The sequence below is a fragment of the Lepus europaeus genome, chromosome 4 (assembly GCF_033115175.1).
Source record: "Lepus europaeus isolate LE1 chromosome 4, mLepTim1.pri, whole genome shotgun sequence".
In the NCBI taxonomy this organism is placed as follows: domain Eukaryota; kingdom Metazoa; phylum Chordata; class Mammalia; order Lagomorpha; family Leporidae; genus Lepus; species Lepus europaeus.
This window is the reverse complement of record NC_084830.1, coordinates 93,277,302-93,301,408: the sequence shown is the minus strand read 5'-3', so window position 1 is coordinate 93,301,408 and position 24,107 is coordinate 93,277,302. Positions and strand designations below refer to the sequence as shown.

The following is a 24,107-nucleotide window of genomic DNA, read 5'->3' as shown; positions in this document are numbered from 1 at the left end:
ATAATGCTAATAATGATGATTAGACCATTTATTTTTGTATTACTCTCTCCTGCAAATACTCAGTGTCTAATCAAAGGAGGCTTAATCATAAAGAAACCTGGATGAGTGTATTACAATATAAACAAGCTTCAAATACCCAGTGTGGAAACACAGGGAGTTGCTGGTGTCGGTAAGACCAGATCTTGTATGGAATTCACAGTTTAATGAGTATGTGCTGGGTGCATGCTATGCATCTGGCTTTTTGCTAGGATGGATGGATGCAAATTATGATGGTGTTGTCATCAAATTTCTCAGGAAAGACTGATTAATACACAAGCAGAAAACACATTTGTATTAGGGAGCAAATAAGTACATTATATTAATATCAACATGACTATATTTGTATGCTTTATTGAAGTGTAACTGGTATTTTTAAAGATTCATTTATTTATTCAAAAGGCAAAGTGATAGACAGAAGGAGAGATACAGAGAGACCGACCTTAAAATTGTACCCTGGGACATTTATTTGGCCTAGCAGTTACGATGCTAGTTAGGACACCTATGTGCCATACCAGAGTGCTTGGGTTCCATTCCCAGTTCCAGATCCAGATTCCAACTTCTTGCTCATACAGACCCTGACTGGCAGAGGTGAAGGCTTAAGTAATTTGGCTACTGTCACCCACATGGGAGATCTGGATTGAGTTTATAGACCCCAACTTCGGTACTGGCTGTTGCAGGCAATTAAGGAGTAAACCAGTGGATGAGAGTTTCTATCTATCCATCTACTTATCTGTCTATCCATCCATCCACCAATCTGTCCATCCACCTTTCTCTCTCTGCCTTTCAAATTAATCAGCAAATACTTTCTTAAATTGAAAAATACACATTTAAGTACAAATTTTGATGAGTTTGAAGATGTGCTTATTTCTATGGTGCTATAATCAAGAAATTAAACATAGCTATCACCTCCAAAAATTCCCTTGGGATTTTTCCTATGTATGTTTGGTTGATTGGTTGGTTGGTTGATTTTCTGATAAGAACACTTACCATGAAATCTCTCCTCTTAATATATCTTTAAAAATACAATAATATACTGTTAACTATATGGAAGTTGTTGTACAACAGATTTCAAGAAATTACTCAACCTGTAAAACACTCTATCCACTGAGCAACAATTCTCCGAATTCCTCCTTTCCCTAGTCCCTGGAAGCAATAATTCTATTATCTGATTCTATGAGTTTTACTATTAAAAATTTTTCATCTAGATGGAATTATGGAGTACTTTGTCTTCCTGTGGCTGTCCTATTAGGACAATGTCCTCTAGAACCACAATGAAATGCAATCACACAATTCTTAAGGTGCTTACTATCAAAAGAGCAAAAGACATACGTAGGTAATGCTTATGCACAGTTTGTGGGGATGTATAATGATGTAGCCAAGCACAATGGAACTTCCTCCAAAACTAAAAAATGTGTTGGGGCCGGCGCTGTGGTGCAGCGGGTGAATGCATGCCCTGGCCTGAAGCGCCAGCATCACATATGGGCACTGGTTCGAGACCCGGCTGCTCCACTTCTAATCCAGCTCGCTGCTGTGGCCTGGGAAAGCTGTAGAAGATGGCCCAAGTCCTTGGGCCCTTGCACCCGTGTAGGAGACCTGGAGGAAACTCCTGGCTCCTGGCTTTGGATCGGCACAGCTCTAGCAGTTGCGGCCAATTGGGGAGTGAATCATCGGACGGAAGACCTCTCTCTCTCTCTGCCTCTCCTCTCTCTGTGTAACTCTGACTTTCAAATAAATGAATGAATCTTTAAAAAAATAAAATAAGTGGTAACATATGATCTCCAAATCCTACTTCTGTGTATTTATCCAAAATAATTGAAATTAAGATCCCCAACGACATATACGCACCTTCATGTTCATTATAGCATTATTCAATGGCCAAAATATGGAAATAGTCCAAATACTCATGGTCAGATTACTGGATAAATAATTCTTCATTATATACTTGAAAGACATTCAGGGGGGTAGGCCTGATTTTAATTGCTTTTAGAACAATAAAAATTAACAAAGTGAAATGAGTCAACAGTATTAAAAAATAAATTTTATCCATAAAAAGTATTATATGCTACTTTACAAAATTAGCAAAATTCATTCACATATAAGAAAAGAATCACTTGTATGCTCAATTAAAAAAATGAGAATGGCGAGAGTCTCCAATATTCAAGAATGAAGTTTCGGGCCGTGGCTCAACAGGCTAATCCTCCGCCTTGCGGCTCCAGCACACCAGGTACCTGGTCGGGGCACCGGATTCTGTCCCGGTTGCCCCTTTTCCAGGCCAGCTCTCTGCTATGGCCCGGGAGTGCAGAGGAGGATGGCTCAAGTGCTTGGGCCCTGCACCCCATGGGAAATCAGGAGAAGCACCTGGCTCCTGGCTTCGGATCAGCGTGGTGCGCCGGCCGCGGCGGCCATTGGAGGGTGAACCAACAGCAAAGAAAGACCTTTCTCTCTGTCTCTCTCTCTCTCACTGTCTACTCTGCCTGTCAAAAGTAAAAAAAAAAAAAAAAAAAAAAAAAGTTTCAATGCAACAACTATTTGTATTTTTAATTTACTTTTTTCTCTAAAAATTTCCATAATAAAAGCAACATATAATTTTTGAAAAACTGTAAACATGGAGGAGCATCTAAATTCATAAAAAACACTGATTCTTTCACCTTAAAAATTATTGTCTTGTTCTATTCTTAACTGGAAAAAAAACATAGAAAAAATTGAAAATCGAATCATGAAAATAAGTTCACTATGAATCTCCAAGAAAAAAATGAATGAGTGGATAAACAAAGAAATAAGCAGGCAAAGCTTTTGCCTGCGGGAAGAGGAGCTGGATCAGTCAGGAAGGTTAAATGAGAATCCCATTTAACTCCAGGCTCACATGGAGTTCCCAGCAGGTGGCGCCTGCTCTGCGCTAGGCAAAGGTGTGAGCGCTAGAGAGCACAGAAAGTTGCTCAACTCACCCAGAAGTGCAAGTAGAGAATACTGCATCTTAGAAGGTTGTTATCCTACCCACAGTGAATAGCTGTCAAATGACTCGGCCGGGATACAATGCAGGATTACAACAAACAAAACAAAACAAAACAGGAGTCCTTGCGCTTAACCACTACATAGGCTGTTTTCCCTCCGTGGATAGCTGTGAATCATTTTAAGCCTGATCAAAGGGACCAGTTACGGAGGGTACCAGAAAATAAGAAAGAAAAAACCCAGACATTGGATTTTGCTATATTTCAAATTCTTATCAAACGTGAAACTCAGGATATTGTTAGGAAGAAAAGAAAATATCAATTGAGTATCTCAGGCATGGAAAGCCAAGAGAGTCTGGCAAAAAATGACCTAAATGAAAGAAGTCTGTAAGTTAGTGGGAAGAACGGGCCATCAAAGAAGGAGGTACCTTTCTCTGAAGGGAGGAGAGAACTTCCACTTTGATTATGGTCTTGTCTAAACAAGATCGAAGTTGGTGAACTCAAGAGGCTTCCATAGCCTTAGCAGCTCATGACAAGAGCCTCGGGTGATTACTGATGTCATAAATAAGAGTGTCAATTGTTAAATCAACAACAGGAGTCACTGTGCACTTGCTCCCTATGTAGGATCTCTGTCCAATGTGTTGTACTATGAGACTTAACGGTAAAACCAGTATTCAAACAGTACTTTATACTTTGTGTTTTTGTGTGGGTGCAAACTGTTGAAATCTTTACTTAGTATATACTAAGTTGATCTTCTGTATATAAAGATAATTGAAAATGAATCTTGATGAAGAATGGGATGGGAGAGGGAGTAGGAGATGGGATGGTTTGCAGGTGGGAGGGTGGTTATGGGGCGGGGGGAACCGCCAGTTGTACTTTTGAAATTTATATTTATTAAATAAAAGTTTTCTTTAAAAAAAAAAAAGAAGAAAATATCCATTAAGCTGACCTAATTCTAATTATTGAATAGTGTTTTGAAAGGCAGGCTCACTTTATAATCGAGATGGAATAAAGAGAGTGGGAATAGAGGTGACAGCCTGGTGGCTGGCAATGTGACACAGCAGATTAAGCCACTGCACGTGCTGCTGGCATCCCATAAGAGTGCCCACTGGAGTCCCAGCGGCTTCACTTGAGATCCGGCTACCTGCAGGTAAGCCTGAAAAAGCTTTGAAAGATGGTCCAACTACTTGAGCCCCTGCTGCTCACATAGGAGGCCCAGATGGAGTGCATGGCTCCTGGCCTCAGCCTGTGCCATTGCTGCCATTTGGAGGTAAGAAGGTATGAATCAGCAGATGGAAGTTAGCTCTCTGTTTCTCTCTACATATAACTTTGCCTTCAAATAGTTAAATCTTGAACACACACATACACACACACACAGAGAGAGAGAACCCCATTATGTAAATAAACTTTGAAAAAGAAACAAGAAAGAGAAGATAAGAGGGTAAATGCAAGAAAGATGAACACACACAGAAAACAAATGTGAAATTATTGCCGATGTGATCTGGGAATGCTGGCTGCAGTATGTGACCCTCTCCAATCTAAACAAGTATAGTACACAGCAGTATACAAAGGACATTAAAGTGTCTGCAATTCCAAGTCAAAACAAAACACTTCTCTTTGTATTGTCAGACCAATGATAAACTAAAAACAGTGTTGTGTCGTTTAGATCTAATAAAACTTTGATAATGTTGGAAAGACTAAAAATGAAATCAAATGATCTTTAGCTGAGGCACTATGGAAGCAGGAACCAATGAGGCCACCCTGAGTCTTAAGAATATGAAAAATAGAAATTGCATATCTAAGCAAGAAAAATAAATCTCCATGGTGGGACCTGAACATAGCTATAGAACAGTACAGAAGGCAGGCAATGGTGTCAGCATCCACACCACATGTTGTAGACTCCACTGGGGTTCCTACTCCTGGTCAACATTCTAACTAGTGGGAGTGGCTTCAGGACCACACAGAATAGATTTTCTTGTCCTGGAACATAAGACTCTTGCTCTTGCCTCAACGTTCTTTCACCGAATGTACTTCCAGAATTTTTGTCATCTCTAATTATTGATCCCACCAATTCATTTAGTCACACCAGTCTGATATTCTCCAAATAAACATCATTTTCCTTTCCTCTGTGACTTTGCCCATGTTATTCTTTCAAACTGCAAACTCCTTAAACTTGGCCAAGTCATAGCCTAATCTGTTCATAAGAGTAATTGAGGGGCTCACTAGGGTAATCCTCCGCCTGCGGCACCGGCACCCCATATGGGCTCAGGGTTCTACACTTGGTTGCTTCTCTTCCAGTCCAGCTCTCTGCTATGGCCCGGGAGGGCAGTGGAGGATGGCCCAGGTGCTTGGGCCCTGCACCTGCATGGGAGACCAGGAGGAAGTACCTGGCTCCTGGCTTCGGATCGGCGTAGTGCCGGCCATATCAGCCATTTGGGGGGTGAACCAACAGAAGGAAGACCTTTCTCTCTGTCTCTCTCTCTCTCTCACTGTCTGTAACTCTGTCAAATAAATAAATAAAAATTTAAAAAAAATAAAAAAGAGTAATTGAAAAAGTTCATGGAAGTGGAATTAAAATATAAATTTATTTTGCTGCAAAAATTTTTGAAGTTCATTAATTTTTTCATAATATGAATTTTCCATGTACATTTTGATGACCTCTCATATAACCTGTCAATGGTCTCTGGTTAAAATTAATCAGACCTTGTTCTATACCACTCACATTGGATTTCACAGCAGTACTTACACAAATGCTTTTGTTGAATGAGTAATATTTAAGCAGTGTTTAAAAGCATGTTTAGCACGTGCTGATCATTATCACAGCATTTGCTATCATTTTGTGTTTTAAGGATTGCCTATAAAATGCTAGATACTATATAAGTATTAGATGCTTTACATATATACAAGTTATAAGTTGCAAAGTTCATTTTGACAATTTAATTATATGGTATATATTGTATGCTTGTTCAATAAAATGAAGCTGCTGGACATATCAATGTATAAGGTACTATGTTCTGTTTTCAGAGGCTCTCAGGTGAATGATGAATCAAAAATCTATAAATTATAAGAGCAGGCATTTAATCCAGTATTCAGAAGCCCATGGCCCACATCAGAGTGCCTAGGTCTGACTCCCAAGTCTGCCTCTCAGCTCCGGCTTCCTGCCAATGTAGACCCAGGGAAGCACTGGTGATGGCTCAAGTAATTGGGTTCCTGCCATCCATAAAGGAGACCTGGATTGCATTCTCAGCTCCTGGCTCCATCCTTGACAAAGTCCCAGAAATTGTGGAAATTTGTGGAATGAACCAGCAGATGGGAAATCTCTCTTTGTCTTTGCCTTTGTCTCTATCTCTCTACCTCATAAATAAAAATTTAAAACGCAAGAAGTAAATATATGCAAAATTAGTGTTTCATTTTATAAAAGGAACCCTAAGAAACTTCAAAGAAATAATATTGGCATTTCTTAATTTTCTAAGAGTTGAAAAATATTCCATGTTGGTCTCAAAGTTGGCCTTGTTGTAAAACATTATTCATGAATAAAAATAAACTGAACTTGATAAATATCATTACTTTCCTTACAAGAAAGCACTGTTTCATATTATCAAAAAGAACTTGAAAACATCTCTACCTATAATGTGATTGAAGGAATCAAAAATGTCATCTATGGTACTCAATTTTCTTCATTTTATTGAGTAAAATCCATCGCTGAGTATATTCCATAATGCTATTCCAGAATAAAATGGAACCCAAATATACTACAGAAATTGTGTTTTCTCCTTTTCATACTGATCCTATGTGTAAATACATTGCTTGGGTTTGAATGTGTTGTCAGTATATCCACAAAGGCTCATGAGCTGGAAACTTGGTCCCCAGTGTGGTGGTGCTAAGAGGTTGTGGGATCCATAGAGATGCCATTTTGTGGGAGACCACCATGAATGTAGTTCTTGTAGGATCCTAGTTATGTCTCAGGAGAGCAGAGTACTAAAAAAAGAGGGAGCCTGACTCCTGAATCCCTCTTGATCCCTGACTCATCACGTGACCTCTAACCATGCTGCCATTTACCATGTCACAATGCAGAGGTCCTCACCAGAGCCGTACAAACACCAGTGCCGTGTTCCTGAGCCTCCACAGCTGTGAACTCTTCTCTTTATAAAATACCTAGACTCGGGTATTTCGCTATTGTCAAAAGAAGCAGGCTAAGGTATAAATCAGCTCTGGCATCTACAAAAAGCCTCAAACTGCAGATCAGAGTAAATCTAACTTCAGAACTCTAAAGAAATGAGGTATTTCTATACATACCTGATCATTAGATCACTTAAGTCCATATGTTTTTTACCAGGATAGCTGTATTGAGTAGAGCGTCTCTTTCGAGATTCTGGAGTGGATGTCCTCGGCTGTCCTCTACTCCTGCAGTCTGTGGGGAGAACACATCCACAATAGAATCACATGAGATGAGCTGTTGTGCTTTTGGTCCAGATGACTTCTCTAAGGACCAGAGAGAGAGAGGTGAGAGACAGATCTCACAAATGAGACAGAGAGACAGACCCAGAGAGAGAGAGAGAGAGCAAGAGAGAGAGCGTAAAAATGAGAGAGACCGAGAGGAGAGAGCCAGAGCCAGTGAGAGACCTGCTGGTAGGCCAGTTCAACATTGCTGAGCGCCCTATCACAGACAACTGGTTTGCATGTCTCTGAATCTGTTTTCACAATGGCAGGTAGGAAACACGTTTCAGAAGAGCCGCCGGGAAGTTGAGGCGGAATCTTAGTCAGGGTGCTGATTGCATGTTGTTGCATTTAATACACCTGAGGACTGGACACAATGAGAAAAGGGACAGAAAATGGAGCTGAGATCCTCGGAATTCAGGGCTTCTCAGAAACTGTCTCATTCACACCTGCTGCCAACTAGGGATAGGTGGTTGTTGTTGTTGTTGTTGTTGTTGTTGTTTTAATGACCTCTATAGCACAAGTGCTTATAGCTATTACTACATTCAAAAATGATTAAGATGGAAAATTTTATGTTACATGTGTCTAACCACAAAAAAATGAGTGATGGGAAAAATCTTTCTGTAAATAAATATAAAACTTTTAAAAAGAGACAGGAAAGACTTTTCAAAGAGGAACATATGAATCTTCTTTCCCCACAGTAAAACTACTAAACACAAAGCTGAAAATGATCTTAATATTGGTGGGAAAAAATAGAACTAGGAAGACAGTGTCTTATTCTGCAGTGGGCAGGATATATTGGTAGGTAAGGAAACATTAATCTACAGTCTTTTGTGTTGGGCTATTATCAAGCTATTTCTTAAGGAACAGGAAGTAAAGACAACTGAAGTCTGCATTATCACATGTAACAGTGATGTGCCTAGAATATTGGTCATGGTTATAATTTATTTTTTTTGATTGCCACTTCTACCTTTTTTAGTTTCATCCATGTTTTCAATTTCCAAACACAGTTCATTGAAGAAAAACCAAAGCTTCTTGTAAGGTCACATCATCTATTGCCACAACTGAATAAAAAAAAAATTCTGGAAATATATCTAACAAAGAAAGGTCATTTCTAAGCATGAGTTACTATAACAAAGCAAGCCTAGGGCAGGTGGGAGATTTTGGACAATCAAGAAAACAGAATGAGAAGTGAGCATATAGTTTAGCAGTTAAGATGGCCACATGTCACCTGGGAGTGCCTGGGTTTCCTTCCTGTCTCCAGGACTCAAGCTGTTACTGATGCCAGCTGCCTGCCAATAAAGAACCTGGGTGGCAGCAGATAATGACCTAAGTAACTGGATCTTACCGCTCATGTAGGAGACCTACACTGAGTTCTGAGCTTCAGTCCCAGCCCAGCCCAGTCCTAGTTGTTGTGGGTATTTGGGAGGAAAGAACCAGCAGGTGGGTCTCTCTCTCTTGTCCCTTTTTGCCTCTGCCTCTTAAATTAATTTTTTAAAATAGAAGCAACATGAAGATCTTCAATTTCTAGGAACAGAAAATTGTTCAGTATGAGAAGTAGAATGAGGACAATGAGAACATACCTCGGCCAGCAGCTTTGCCAATAAACAGATGACAAAGGCATGTTACTGAAAATGTTTCTCTTGCTACTTTCATGTTGATGAAGTGAAGACATTCAACAAAAAGTTTCTCATTACACTAAGGGATCTACAATTGCCAGCTTCCCCTGACTGTTACACTGTTACCTCAATTTAGTAGTCTATCAATAATCCAGAATCCATGCAGATTTGGGTGAGAAAAAGTAGACATAAAAACAATACAACTAAATAATGTAAATTTCAATCATGTAATGACATTTTGTTTTTCTATTTCTGAACAGCCCACTGCTTTGTCAGTAAAAATTTATAGAGAACTTTCTGATTTAACGTTTTAGACGAGGCACTATATGGAAAATAAAAACAATCAGGCCTGGTTCCTGAGGTTGAATAATAGTAAGTGTACTCCCCAGCACAACACAGCAATTCCAGATGAGCCAAGTATCTCCTTTCCCAATTCACATACAAATGGAAAACAAAGTGGAGAAAATATTTCAGGTCAACTCTCATGGTTTCTTGTTTACTTTAAAGAAAGATGGAACTTTAGAATTTACTGACCACAAAGCACCAAGAGACAGCACAACATCGCATATATAAACCTCTCAAGCACACAGCAGAGTGTATGACGTCACGGGTACGTAAGAGAAGTACCTGAGGACAGAAGCTACTCACGCGCTGCAGGAATGACACAGCGCTTTCTTAATGTGGCAGTGAAGGTGCTTTATTTCCGACATCTTTTTTTTTTTTAATTCACCTTGGTATTTATCTCTCATTACCATCAAAGCAGCAGAGCATCCTTGATTGCGCACTACCTCTTTGGCAAACAGTATCTGAATTTAAACAATATGTTAATTGGGTAACTGCTCTGGCTTTGTGCCAATGCATAACTATTTTGTATCAATACATCCATGCAGACATATCTATTTCTGTATGTGTGGGTATTGTTGAACACGCAAGCCCATGTACTTACACCCTCACTACGAAGAGAGTGCATCTTCTGAGAAGTGGAAATGTATTATTACCGACTTGTAAGGGGACTTGCGAAATAACAACAAAACCCAAATCCATCTCCCTGTTCAGAAAGCAGTTTAGGAATTTATGATGTTAAAAGAAACGAGGCACACAACTCAGTGACCGAACATGGTAAGTGCAGAGGAAAAGGGTGTGGGAATTTACTTGATCATGTACATTAGTAGATCACATTTGTATACATGTCATGTGTTCAAAGATGGCTGCTGAGATGTGACTGGGGTGTGTCATTTCACAAGATAATGAACCACAAAGAAATTTGCCAGCCAGTCATAGCTGATCACCACAGGTTCCTGTTACAATTTTCGCTACTGGCCAATTTTATTTGGTTTTATCAAGGACCTTAAAAAAAAAAAAAACAAAAAAACAGATCAGTAGATTTTAGAAAGACAACTATTGATAAGCTCTTGTCCTGACTGTTGATGCACAATGTAATACTTTATCCATTTTAGTATTTTTTTTGTTCTAGTACTATTGGTTGAACTCTGTAATTAACACACAATTATTATCAGGTGTTTAAATTTTAACTGAAAAGTGATCCCTGTTAAATATAAGAGTGGGAATAAGAGAGGAAGCAGATGTACAATTTGGGACATGCTCAATCAGACTTACCCCAAATGGTGGAGTTAGAAACGTGCCAGGGGATTCCAATACAATCCCGTCAAGGTGGCATGTTCCAATGCCATCTCACTAGTTCAAGTGATCAACTTCAGTTCACAATTGATCACACTGATAGGTCTAAGAGTCAAAGGGATCACACAAACAAGACTAGTGTCTGCTAATACTAACTGATAGAATAAAAAAGGGAGAGAATGATCCATCATGAGAAGCGGGAGACACAGCAGACTCATAGAATAGCAGATGTCCTAAATAGTGCTCTGGCCTCAGAATCAGCCCTTAAGGCATTCAGATCTGGCTGAAGAGCCCATGAGAATACTTTAGGCATGGAAAGCCAAGACACTCTGGAAAAAAAAAGAAAAAGAAGAAGACCTAAATGAAAGATCTCTGTGAGTGAGATTCCAGTGGAAAGAATGGGGCCATCAAAGAAGGAGGTACCTTTCTCTGAAGGGAGGAGTGAACCTCCACTTTGACTATGACCCTATCAGAATAAGATTGAAGTCAGTGAACCCTAAAGGCTCCCATAGCCTTGGAAACTCATGACTAAAGCCTAGGGAGATTACTGACACCATAAACAAGAGTGTCAAATTGTTAAGTCAACAACAGGAATCACTGTGTACTTACTGCTCATGTGGGATCTGTCCTTAATGTGTTGTCCAATGTGAAGTAATGCTATAACTAGTACTGAAACAGTATTTTATACTCTGTGTTTCTGTGTGAGTGCAAACTGATGAAATCTTTACATAATATATACTAAATCAATCTTCTGTATATAAAGATAATTGAAAATGAATCTTGATGTGAATGGAATGGGAGAGGGAGTGGGAGATGGGAGGGGTGCGAGTGGGAGAGAAATTATTGGGGGGGGAAGCCATTGTAATCCATAAACTGTACTTTGGAAATTTATATTTACTAAATAAAAAAAAATAGAAAAGAAAACAGTGAAGAGACACGAAAAAAAAAAAAAAGAAAACTGTGAAGAGACATGAAAAAAAAAAAGACAACTATTATGGGATAACAGGTTACTATGTAACAGATTGGCAAATGATACTATGGACTATAAGTATATTAGTTACCGAAGGGCAGTTTCCTGTTAAGCGAAAGGAGGGAGTTCCTTTATCATTTGCAGTTTCATGTATACATATGTATACACATACGGTTGAGCCCTGCGCTTAGACTTCACATGAGTTATTTATTTGAAACTTAACAATAACCTGTCATTGACATTATTATCTTCATTGTTAACATTAGGAAATTAAGTCACGGAGAAATTATATTACCTTGTCCTATGTCCTACAGGTTTTTAACAGAAGACACAAGATTTGAATCTATGGTCAAATTCATAAGACCAGCCTCTTAGTAGCTACACTAAAGAAGACAATGAACAAAACACAAGTCACAAGACAACTACAAATTTCCAGATTGTGAAATTTGAGAAAACAGTCATTGCTCTGTAACCACTGGTTCTGCTTCCTTGGTTTCAACCAAGTATAGATTGAAACATTTGAAAAAAGTGAATCTATACTAAATGTGGAAAGACATTTTTGCTGTCATTATTTCCTAAACAATACCATGTAACTGTTGTTCACATAGCATCTGCACAGTATTAGGTGTTATAAGTAATCTAGGCATGATTTAAACAATATGGGAGGACATGCATATGTTATACACAAACACTATGCTATTTTATACTGGGGACTTAAAATCTGCAAATTTAGGTTTTTTTTGGGGGGAGACCTACAACCCATCCACTATAGATATTAAAGAGATGACTATAATGGAGCTATTGTTTGTTATCTAAATGAATGGACTGATGGGTCCAGAATGGAAGGTAAAAGGAGCTGATCTACATTTAGATCAGCTCAAAAGTATTGTCAAATTTCTGATCTACATCTAACTTGAGGGATGAAATCCAGCAGTGTTTCCAGACACCAGCAGATGTGGATGAAGATACAGCCATACGACTCATTTTCAGGGAGCATAACGTAACATATGTGCAAGCTTGTGTGTATAGGTGATCGTGTGTGCAGGTTTATGTGTGTGCAGGGGTATGTGTGAGTGAGTGTTCAGGGTTCCAGGGTTGATCCCCTTTCACATCCCTGTGCCCACCTTGGCTCTGTGAACTCAGCCCCTATACTTACTTATTCACATCATATCCTTCCCTGCACTTCACTTCTTGACCTTCCCAGCCTCATTTCCCCCTGGTGAACAATTGGTGGTCAGTGATCCAGCTCCAGCTGTATTTAACCTCCTTGAGTAACAAACACTGCACGTGTCCAATCAGTTTTCTCCAGGAAGTCCTTCCTGCACTGCTAAGAACAAGTCATGTGAATCTCGCGGCTCCCTGTGCTCTCCCTGCCCACATCTGTCACACGACCTCCCTATCCCAGAAGATGCAAAGAGGAAGACTCTGTCCTACCTCCCAGTTTATCCTTAGCAGAGTACCTGCACATGGGACACTTCAATAAATATTTTAATAAAAGAATGAAGGAAAGAAATCAAAAAGGCCAAGTAATTCCTTTCATGGAACTGAGTTATCCATTTTTGTGTTTTAAGAGTATGTTTGGAGGAGTGGCATCCTTTGGCTTTGTATCCTGTCTACCCCACATTCAACGTATATTACTTTGAAGAAGTTATTTAATTTTTAAAATGTATATAAAGGGAACAAATTTCATGTATTTCATGTATCCAATTTGGAGAACATAATGATTCTTCCCACATCCTTTTGACTCCATTTCTCTCAACTTTAATATGGGGTTGAAAATACAACTCATCACATGGAGGTGCTGAGAGAAGTAAATTAATTAATATAAGTAAAGCACTTAGTAAGTAAGAATGACCCACACAGAAGAGGCTCAGTAGAGGTCGCTCTTATTGTTTGGGAAGTTGAGACCATAAGATAACTGACTTAACTTAGCTGATCAGTAATGTTTGCATAATGCCAAAGTTATAAATATTATCTTTGTTCATAAGTTTGTAATTTATGTTCGAAAATATTTTTAAAGAATTATTTATTTATTGGAAAGTCAGAGTTATGGGGTGGAGAGAGAGAGAGAGAGAGAAAGAGAGACAGATATTTTCTCCATCCACTGGTTCACTACCCCAGATGGATGTAACAGGGCTGAGCCGAGCCAAAATTCAATCCGGTCTCCCAAGTGGGTGCAGTGGCTCAAACGCACCAATCTTTTCTCAGGTGCATTAGAGCTGGATCAGAAGTGGAACAGCTGGGACATGAACTAGCACTCATGTGAGGTGCCAGCTTCCTAGGCTGCGGCTTTTATCTATAACACTGGTCCCTCAAAAACACAATTATTGGATTAAAGCTTGAGAAAATATGTTTGTAAACTGTTTTTCAAGGTTCCACGACTATGAAAATGTATTTTGCCCTAAAGCAGTTGAATGTATATATTTTGGGAATGTGTGTTTTCCTATGTTATAGTTATGAAATGTCATATTTTGACATTATCTCCACCAAAACATTTCAGCTTCATAGCACAATGTATGAAACTTTGTAAAGTACTAGAAATTGGGATCAGTGTTGTGGTGCTACAGGTTAAACTACCACTTGGGATGCAGGCATCCTGTATCAGAGTGCTACTCTACTTCCTATCCAGCTTCCTTGCTAGTGTGCCTAGGAAAGCAGTGGAGGATGGCCTGAGTGCTTGGGTCCCTGCCACCTATGTGGGAGACCAGAATGGAGTTCCTGGCTCCTGACTTCAGCTTGGCCAACCCAGCTGTTTTGACCATTTGGAGAGAAACCCGCAGATGAAAGATTCTCTCACTCTTTCTCTCACTCTTGCTCTTTCTTTTCCTCCCTCTCTCTTTTGCCTGCTCATAACCTGTCACTTGACCTTCAAATAAATAAATATCTCTCTTTTTAAAAGTGTACAGGAATTTAGTTTTGAAGGTATTACTATGAAAAATTGGTAGAAAAGTATTGACATGGCTTGCCAGCCAGTACCAAAAAAAAAAAAAAAAAAAGGAAAGGGTTACTCTACATATACATAGATTTCAATCACATCCTTAGGAATCACATCCAAACGCAGACCCCTATCTGATCTAACCCAGGAGGGAACACATATAAAACAAATATTAAGGATGGGAATTTCGGGATTTCCAAGTAACCAAATCATGGGATTCTCAGGGCAGCAGCTTGCTACAGGAAGATCTCTAGCTATTCCACTTTGTTGGAATGAATTGGAAGTCCTGGACAGTTAAGGAAGTCAAGCTACATTAGCCCAGGCCATCTTTCATCTTTGCATGAATCAATCATAGGCATGTGGCCACGTAACACCAGTGTGCCAATGCTGCACTCCATAGATTGAAAATCCCTGAGGGCTGGGCACTGGCCAGCTGGCTAAGGTGCCTACATTTCACCAGTTCCATGTCTAGCTTAACCTCTGCTAATGCAGACTCTGAGGGGCAGAAGTGAAGGCTCAAGTAACTGGGTACATGCCACCCACATGGAATTTCTGTCCAAGCGTTAGTCCAGCCCTGTTCCATCTGCTAGACAGTCTTATCTGATGAACACAATCACACGAGCAATATCCCAAACCTTTGTATAGCATACTGGTTAGAAGCAGGTCACAGGTTTGGTCCCACGGGAAGGGTTAGTACAAGGGTCTGACTCATTAGAGGATAGGTCAGGATATGTCCATCTCAACAGCCATTCATGTTGCAACTGACACTCTCCTTGAATGAGGAGACTATTTCTCATGATAAGAGCTGTACAGTAATATTAATATATTGCACACCAAAATTTTACCTATTTATGTGGACTGTGGCCCTTTAAAAAATAAAATAAATAAATAAATTTATTATCATTAATTTTGGAAGAGTATTGAAAAACTAACAAGGGATTTTTTATATCAAACTTTGAAAATAAAGCATCAAAAAGCAAAAACCTAAGATACTTTCATACTTAGAACTACAAGGAAGATCATTAATATGAACTAAATCCTACTCTCATTTGAGATTTCTCTTTTTGCTTACTGAGAAAATGTCATTGTTAGGTTATCATATATGTTATCATGTAGTCTATGTTTTATAAATATACAATATTTGTTAAATAATGTTCTAACATATAATTACTTACCTTTCTTGAATATCTAATTCTTTTATTTTTATTTACATGGTATTACTTCTCCTTCCTTTACTTTTTACACCAACTATTAGTTTCATAATCAATTCACTTTATACTGATATTACGACTTCCTAATGACTTCCATACTTATTGGACTACATTTTCTTTAACATCTTGTTTCATATTTTAATCATTTATTTTTGAATAACAAAGGCTTTCAATGATAAAGAATATAAATGCATTCTTGTACCCATCCCTGTATCCCATAAATTCTGACATGTAATGTTTCCATTAATTTATTTTAGGTAGTCCACTGACTTTTCATATTCTTGACAAACTAGTATGTGGTCAAACTCTTTTAAAATGTTTAAATATTTCAAACAATTATTTAATTTCAGGTTAGTTACATTGTGGTAAAAAACATGAAGGTACTCCCAAAAATCTAGGAAAAAAGAAAATTAAAGATATGTATATTTTGGTCCAAAGTATTTTGAAATTCATAACTAGTATTTTTCATAATACATATTTCTCCATGACCCTTGTGAAGACTTCTCATATGTATGAATTCAAAATATTTTGCATCAAAATAAAAGTTTTTAATTTTATTTTTCCATGAACATTTTTAAGTACCTAATGTTCAATGTGACATTTGCTGTTTGTAATTTTAGTGTTCTTGTGGTCTAGTATAAAACCAATTTTTCAAAACTTCTTAATGCATCTTTGAAGATAATGTTAATTTTAATGGATAGGATCCAATGTTGGGTATGAAGATAATGTTAATTTTAATTGATAGTGTCTTGTTTTGGATAAGTTTCTCATAAACTGATTTCACTTGTAATATTCAAATACAGTTCACTGCTTAACTCAGTGGAGGCATTATTCCTATTAAACCAGCTTTCTTTAATATTGTTATTGCCTTTCCTGTGTCTAATGATTTGGGTACCTGATTTACTTTGACTTAGGCTTTATATTTGATAATTCTCAATATTCTAATAAGTATATCTTTTGTTGATATTGTAGAGACAAAAATTGCCTTTGGATACATGTAAGAACCATCAGCTCTTCACAGTTCTCTTAAACTTCAGCATGGCTATGTGTACTAGCTTCCTTTATTTTATTTTTTTTAATTGGTTCATAAGGTTTCTTCAGTGTCTGCATTGTTGCTGTTCCCTAAGGGCATGCAGGTCATCTTCCCTGCTTTTGCTGCATATTTCTCTGCCCATGGGACCATAATTAAAGCCAAATTTCAAATTCGTCAAAGCCAACATTTAGATAATATTAGTACAAGGAGGATTAAACTTTTATAGTAATGCTAAAAGATATTTACAAGGGTACTTAGAAAATGAAATCAAATATGTTAATTCTGATGCAAAAGGATGGTTTAAAATCCACACACATACTTTATGATAATATGAATTTTTCCAAGATTTTTGAACACCTCTTGTATCTGGTAGACAAATGAATTTGTAGTATTGAGAAGTATTCTTAATAATTTAATAACTTAATGAATTATGAATTACCTAGTTCTGATACCTGGAGATTATTTTTTCCCTGGGATATTAGAGATTTAAGTGAATGCAGATACTTATTCTCCATACTTATGAGAGGATTTTTTTTTGGTTCGTTTTTATTTGCAAGGAAGTGGCTATTCTTGATGTAAAAACTATGTTTTTAACAAGAGTTTGACTCGTTAACTGTTATCACTTTCTGAGTGCGCACCTTCTTTCATGTTATTTCAAGGCTATTTAGTGTCCTTTCTCCTGCTGTGATATTTGTTCTCACCTTGATTTCAACAAGCTTTTCCTACAAGACACTTGTACTCAAGGAACCAAGGAAAGTGGGAGAGGTGCTTGTGGTATACTCTTAAAAATAGCAACAGCTTTCAAAGATAAACCTGAGAACACAGGGCAATTTAATTGGATCACTAAAGCTTTATACGAATTGCTGAAATCTTACTTCTTTAGTAATATTTTGAAGGCCTTTTTATGTTGAGCATGAAACAACCATAGCATCAAGAAATATTATGGCAATAAAATTAGTCTCTTATGGAAGAAATTAAATTTTCATTAGTTTACAGACATAAGCACAATTTATATGAAAGAAAGTGATGAGTAAACCTAAACATATTTACATTTGTACATAAAATGTACTGTATTTACAATTACTCGATGCTTTAAAGACAAAACTTAATGTGAAGCACGCAGCTGGAAATTACAAGACCAGATGGTTCCGTAAGTCCCAGTAGAAAATATACATCTGTTGACTGTGAAATTGTTTTGTTGGAAGGAAGTTTCATTTCATTGAGTGACATGGCACCTTAGCACATCACTCATCTTATCTTAGGAAAAGTATCACCTGCATCAGGTGTAATTTTTCACTTCAAAAATAATTGAAGAGTAAATAATTGTGTTATTGGTGTTCAAAGAAATGATATCAGTAGAGGTTGATGTATTTGATTTATGACACAAACATGTACCAATTAAAGAGTTTACTGAAATAAGTGGATTGCTAATAAGGACTTTGAATATTGCCTAATTGCATCTTTAGTGCCTTACAACGTTATGCAGAGACTCTTGATCTATTGATTAGCTGATATGGAAAATTAGCTTAAATTGATACTAAAATGTCAAGATTGCTGCATTGAAACTTGTTAGCATAAGATTCTGAAAAGGAAGGTCATCTGTCTAAAGTAAAATTTGTTAAAAGGGGACTTCACAACAACAGGAGTCACTGTGTACTTAGTCTCATTTGGGATCTGTCCTTAATGTGTTGTCCAATGTGAAGTGATGCTATAACCAGTACTGAAACAGTATTTTTACACTTTGTGTTTCTGTGTGGGTGCAAACTGATGAAATCTTTACTTAGTATATACTGAATCAATCTTCGGTATATAAAGATAATTGAAAATGAAAAAAAAAACTTGGTTTTAAATTGGACATTGCATAGAAAATTAATCAATTTTTAAAAAATATCATGTAGGATCTCTGTCCTTAATGTGCTGTACATTGTAATTTAATGCTATAACTAGTACTCCAACAGTATTTTTCACTTTGTGTTGCTATGTGGGTGCAAACTGTTGGAATCTTTACTTAATATATACTAAACTGATCTTCTGTGTATAAAGAGAATTGAAAATGAATCTTGATGTGAATGGAAGGGGAGAGAGAGCAGGAAAGGGGAGGGTTGTGGGTGGGAGGGAAGTTATGGGGAGGGGGAGCCATTGTAATCCATAAGCTGTACTTTGGAAATTTATATTCATTAAATAAAAGTTAAAAAAAGGGGGACTTCAAAAGTCCATGAAAAATGAAACTAAAAGGTAAAAATGTAAACTTCGTTTCTCAACATAAGCTCCAATAAGTTAAAGACACTTTTGTAAGTAATGCTACTAGTCATTTAGTACATTCCTAAGAAACTGAGATTCCTAGGAATTTAACCATGTCAATGTAGTAAAAAATATTAAAACAAATTAACTGAATAAAAATGGTGTTCTTGAATGAATTTTTAAGATTAGAAACAATGAGATATCAAGAGTAACCAAATCATGAAGGCCAAAAAAAATCAAAGGAATTTCCACTGAAAATCTCACAAAATCACTCTTCAAAAAAAATTATTTATCCAAGGGGCAGTGGCAGACAGAAGAGAGTGCTCTTATCAGCTTGTTCATTCTTCAAATGCCAGCAACAGCCAGAAACTCAATCCAGATCTCCCATATAGAGGTTACCATCACCTGCTGCTTCTCAATGTGCACATTAGCAGGAAACTGGAATTGGAAGCAGAGCCAGGACTAAACTAAAGCACTCCAATATGGACGTGAACTTCTTAACTGATGACTTAACTGCTAAGGCAAATGATGACCCCTGCTCGTGATTGATGAGAGGAATGAAAAGGAGCACTGGAATGGTAGAGAAGGACTCTCTAGTGAAGCTCTCCTAGGTGTTTTCTGTTAAAGTTTGGCCAATTTTCTCAAAATACTGTCATCATAGGCAGATATTATCACCCTTTGACATTATAAAAATTTAACAAACGCAATGTCTGAGCATTGTGAAAAACATTCTTGTGACCTTTGCTCTGCTTTTGCTTTGACTCAACCACTTTCTGCTTTTGGTAACTATTGATTAGACTGCTTTGTCTTCAGGATCACACTTGGAAAAGGCCCATGCAATCTCCTGTCAATGTCTTAGAAGAGCTGCTTGAATGGTTTTAACAAAATACTTGATCCCACTTGTTTAAAATTCTCATTGAAGCTATTGATGTTCAGTGCACCTCACCTGGGTGCAGCAACTTTGGCAGCCATGAAGCAGAAAGTTTGCTCCTCTTTAATTTTTCATTCAGAATTGTTCCAGTTGAATCACCTGAGACACCTATGGTGTTGGCTATTGTTTCTACCAGTAATTGTCAGTCTTCTTCAACTAGAGCATGAATAACATTATCATTTTCCTTGCAAATGTATATATATATATATATATATATATATATATATATAGAGAGAGAGAGAGAGAGAGAGAGAGAGAGAGAGATGATTTACCATAGCAGACTTCTACTTCAACATCATTTTGTTCATTTATAGCAACACTTATCCATTTGTAATTTCCTGATTTTTCTGGGGTATTGTCATCATAAACTTTTGTAAAATAAGAATAGTTTCACCATTCTTTCACCCCACTTTTGCCATAAATATGATGTTTATTCTTGCATCAACTTTAGCAGAATACATGTTCCTACAGGGGCAATTTTTTCTTCTTTTTTTTCCTCCAGAAAACTTTAAGGTATACAAATTTCATGCATTTCATTTATACAACTTTAGGAACATAGTGATTCTTTCATGTGTACCCACCCTTCCATCCACTCTACTGGACTTCTTTCTCTTCCCTCTCCTATTCTCATTCTTATTTTTTACTAATACCTATTTTCAATTAACTTTATACATAGAAGATTAACTCAATACTAAGTAAAGAGTTCAACAAATAGTACGAAAAAAAAAAAAAACCTGTACATCGTTTTTTGATTTCTCTTTTGATTTTTTCTGATACACTGTTCATTCAGGAGCATATTGTTCAGACTCCATGTGTTTGCACATGTTCTAGAGCTTCTTGAGTTGTTGATTCCCAGCTTCATTCCATTGTTGTCAGAGAAGATACATGGTATTATTAGGTAGGAAGTCATAAATGAGCTTATGTGTGTGTGACAAAGGCCTAAGGAGTTGAATCTAGGTCCAGCATCCGCATCTCAAAGTTATCCCGATAACCTTCCAGGTGCAGTCCAGTATCTGCACTTCAAATGCCCTGCCCCTTCTACCCAATAACTTCTCCTGTCTGATAACTTCAGGCAGAAAACTCAAAAAGGAATTTTTCATATTTATATCCAAAAAGTCCTTTGTTCTAGGAGAAGAGGTGGGAAGAGGTGGGAAGACAAGACCCATCCCCTTAGTAAACCCGGCGTAAATGTAAACTGCACACTCAGCCCTCTACCTCTCTGTTGAGCCTCCCACCTGGCCTGCCCAGGTGTATTCTCTCCACTCAACCATGTAACCTCACCCTCCACAGTCTGAGTGACTGGGCATTCTCTCACAGGACCTGTCTGGAGAGGTGTCCATCCATTCTTACGGATGTCCCTACCCTAATAAACCTTGCTATGTTGCTTTCCCCTACTCTCTGTCTCACGCCTGAATTATTTCTTGCACAAAAACAAGAACCCTTGCCTTCTCTGGTAACAGTATGATTTTGATATTTTTTGAATTTGCTGAGACTTGTTTTATGGCCTAGCATGTGGTCGAACCTACAGAAAGTTCCATGTACTGGTGAGAAGAAGAATGTGTATTCTGCAACGATAGAATGAAAAGTTCTGTAACATATCCATTAGGTCCATTTGGTCTACAGTGCCCATTAACTGCTGTTTCCTTGCTGATTTTCTGTCGATCTGTCCATTGCTGAAAGTGGGGTATTGAAGTCTTCCATTATTATTGTATGGAAGTCTATGTGTCCCTTTTGATCCCTAATTGGAGATCCTCTGAAAGTAATTTGGCATTTCTCCCCATGCACATTTCAGAATCTTTTCTTAATACTTTACTGTGGAAAGTTTAACTACAATGTGTCATTGTGATGATCTTTTATGGTAATGTCTATTAGAAGTGTTATGAGTTTCCTCTACTTGAACTCCCCTTTCTTTCTCCAAATTAGGGAAATTTTCTGTAATTGTTTCACCAAAAAAGCCTTCTAATCCATTCTCCTTTTCCATGCCTTCAGGAATTCCTAAGATATATGTTGGGTCATTTAATAGTATCTCATAAACCTCCAACACAGTTTTTTAGTTTTCTAATTTTTTCTCCCCCCCCCCCCTTTGGTCTGACTGTAAAATTTCCAGAGATCTGTCTTCTAACTCAGCTATTCTTCCTTCTGCCTCATCAAGTATGTTGTTAAGGCTTTCCACTGCATTTTTTATTCAATCTATTGAATTCATCATTTCCAATATTTCATTTTATATTGTCTTTAAAATCTCAATTTTAGCCAGAGCCGTGGCTCAATAGGCTAATCCTCCACCTGCTGCGCTGGCACACCGGGTTCTAGTCCCGGTCAGGGCTCCGGATTCTGTCCCGGTTGCCCCTCTTCCAGGCCAGCTCTCTGCTGTGGCCCGGGAGTGCAGTGGAGGATGGCCCAAGTCCTTGGGATCTGCACCCGCATGGGAGACCAGGAGAAGCACCTGGCTCCTGGCTTCAGATCAGCGCGATGCGCTGGCCACAGTGTGCCAGCCGCAGAGGCCATTGGGGGGTGAACCAATGGAAAAGGAAGACCTTTCTTGCTCTGTCTCTCTCTCTCACTGTCCTCTCTGCCTGTCAAAAAAAAATAAAATCTTAATTTTGTGGCAAAAATGTTAATTCATGTGATGTATGGATTTCTTAATTCATAGATTTGCTTGTGATTACTTCTAAGTATTCCTACTATCAATTTTTCAATTCCATTTCTAGCATTTCTTCAATCTCTTTGTTTTCATATTCTAGCATTGAAGTGTTGTTGTGTTCCTTTGAAGGCATCATGTTACTTTCCTTGTTCTTGTTTCTTGAATTGCTATGTTTATTTTTAGATATTTGTGGAGATACTTCTTGTTTTTTCTTCCCTGTGATGGTTTTTATCTTTAGATTATGCCTCTGATTAGTAGAGTGTCTGCTGTTTCAGTGAGGTGTGTGTTGGGTGTGGCCAGGGAGCTCTGATTGATACAGGGTGAGGGGAGTGTCCAAGGTGACACCCAAATTGGGCATGGTATCTCTTTTGTTTGTTTTTATCAGAGGGGAGGTTCAATCTGCTCTGTTGGCATCGTCTCCTCACTTCCAAAGAGACCAATGCCTGGTCACTAGCCCTAGTGGGTATAGTATTCATTTGCACTGCCATAAGAAACACACAAATGACCCATACAGTCCTCTGTGTGATCATGGATCCCAGAGCAAAGACTTTCATCAAGCAATTAGGGAGCCCCAAGCATGTGGAGCTGCCCACCATAAATACCCAAAGACCCAGCCACACCTTGTGCCCTCTCATGAAGCAACAGTGTTTTCACAGTCCCAACACACAAGGCTCCCACAGTCATGAGCACCCAGGCCCCTGTCAATTCTCTCAGCTATAATCAGGCATCTCCTGGTTGCTGGGGGTGTGGACAGGAACAGGTACAGCAGTTTCGTATGTCCAAATGGTGCTTACCCTCTCTCAGCTAGTTACAGGACACCAGTGCTGGGTGATCTGGGAGAGGGAAATATGCCCCCCATTTTTTTCATGCAGGTTGACAGGTAAGCTATCCCCCACAGGTTTCCAAGCCAGACTCACACCAGACTCTTCCTGCAGCTCTATTGCTAAGGGTTTGGGCTGCTGCTGCTGCAGTCTTATCTTACCTCACTCTCCAAATCTGATGCTGAAGCTCTAGCTGTTGGGGTACTGAGATGTGTGCAGCCATACCTTTTCTGTAGATCCACAGTGTCCCTGTAATTTTTTTTTTTTTTTTTGGCAGGCAGAGTGGACAGTGAGAGAGGCAGAGAGAAAGGTCTTCCTTTTCCATTGGTTCACCCCCTAATGGCCACTGTGGCCGGCGCACCGCGCTGATTTGAAGCCAGGAGCCAGGTGCTTCTCCTGGTCTTCCATGCGGGTTCAGATCCCAAGGACTTGGGCCATCCTCCACTGCACTCCCGGGCCACAGCAGAGAGCTGGACAGGAAGAGGAGCCACAGGGGACAGAATCTGGCGGCCTGGCCCGACCTGGAATAGAATGAGGGGTGCTGGCGCCAAAGGCAGAGGATTAGCCTATTGAGCTGAGGTGCTGGCCTGTCTCTGTAATTTGCATGGAGTTTCCCCTGCTGTTTTCTCCCTAACTCTTCCCT

The 24,107-nt window shown here is 38.5% G+C and overlaps 1 protein-coding gene across 1 annotated transcript in view; it reads right to left on the bottom strand.

Annotated features, from left to right (window-relative positions):
• PXDNL (peroxidasin like) overlaps nt 1-24,107 on the bottom strand; it is a 547,360-nt gene that overhangs the window by 16,153 nt on the left and 507,100 nt on the right. The window contains exon 20 of the mRNA XM_062189595.1: nt 7,284-7,398. Within this exon, the coding sequence (XP_062045579.1) occupies nt 7,284-7,398 (115 nt within the window). The remainder of the gene's footprint in view (nt 1-7,283; nt 7,399-24,107) is intronic.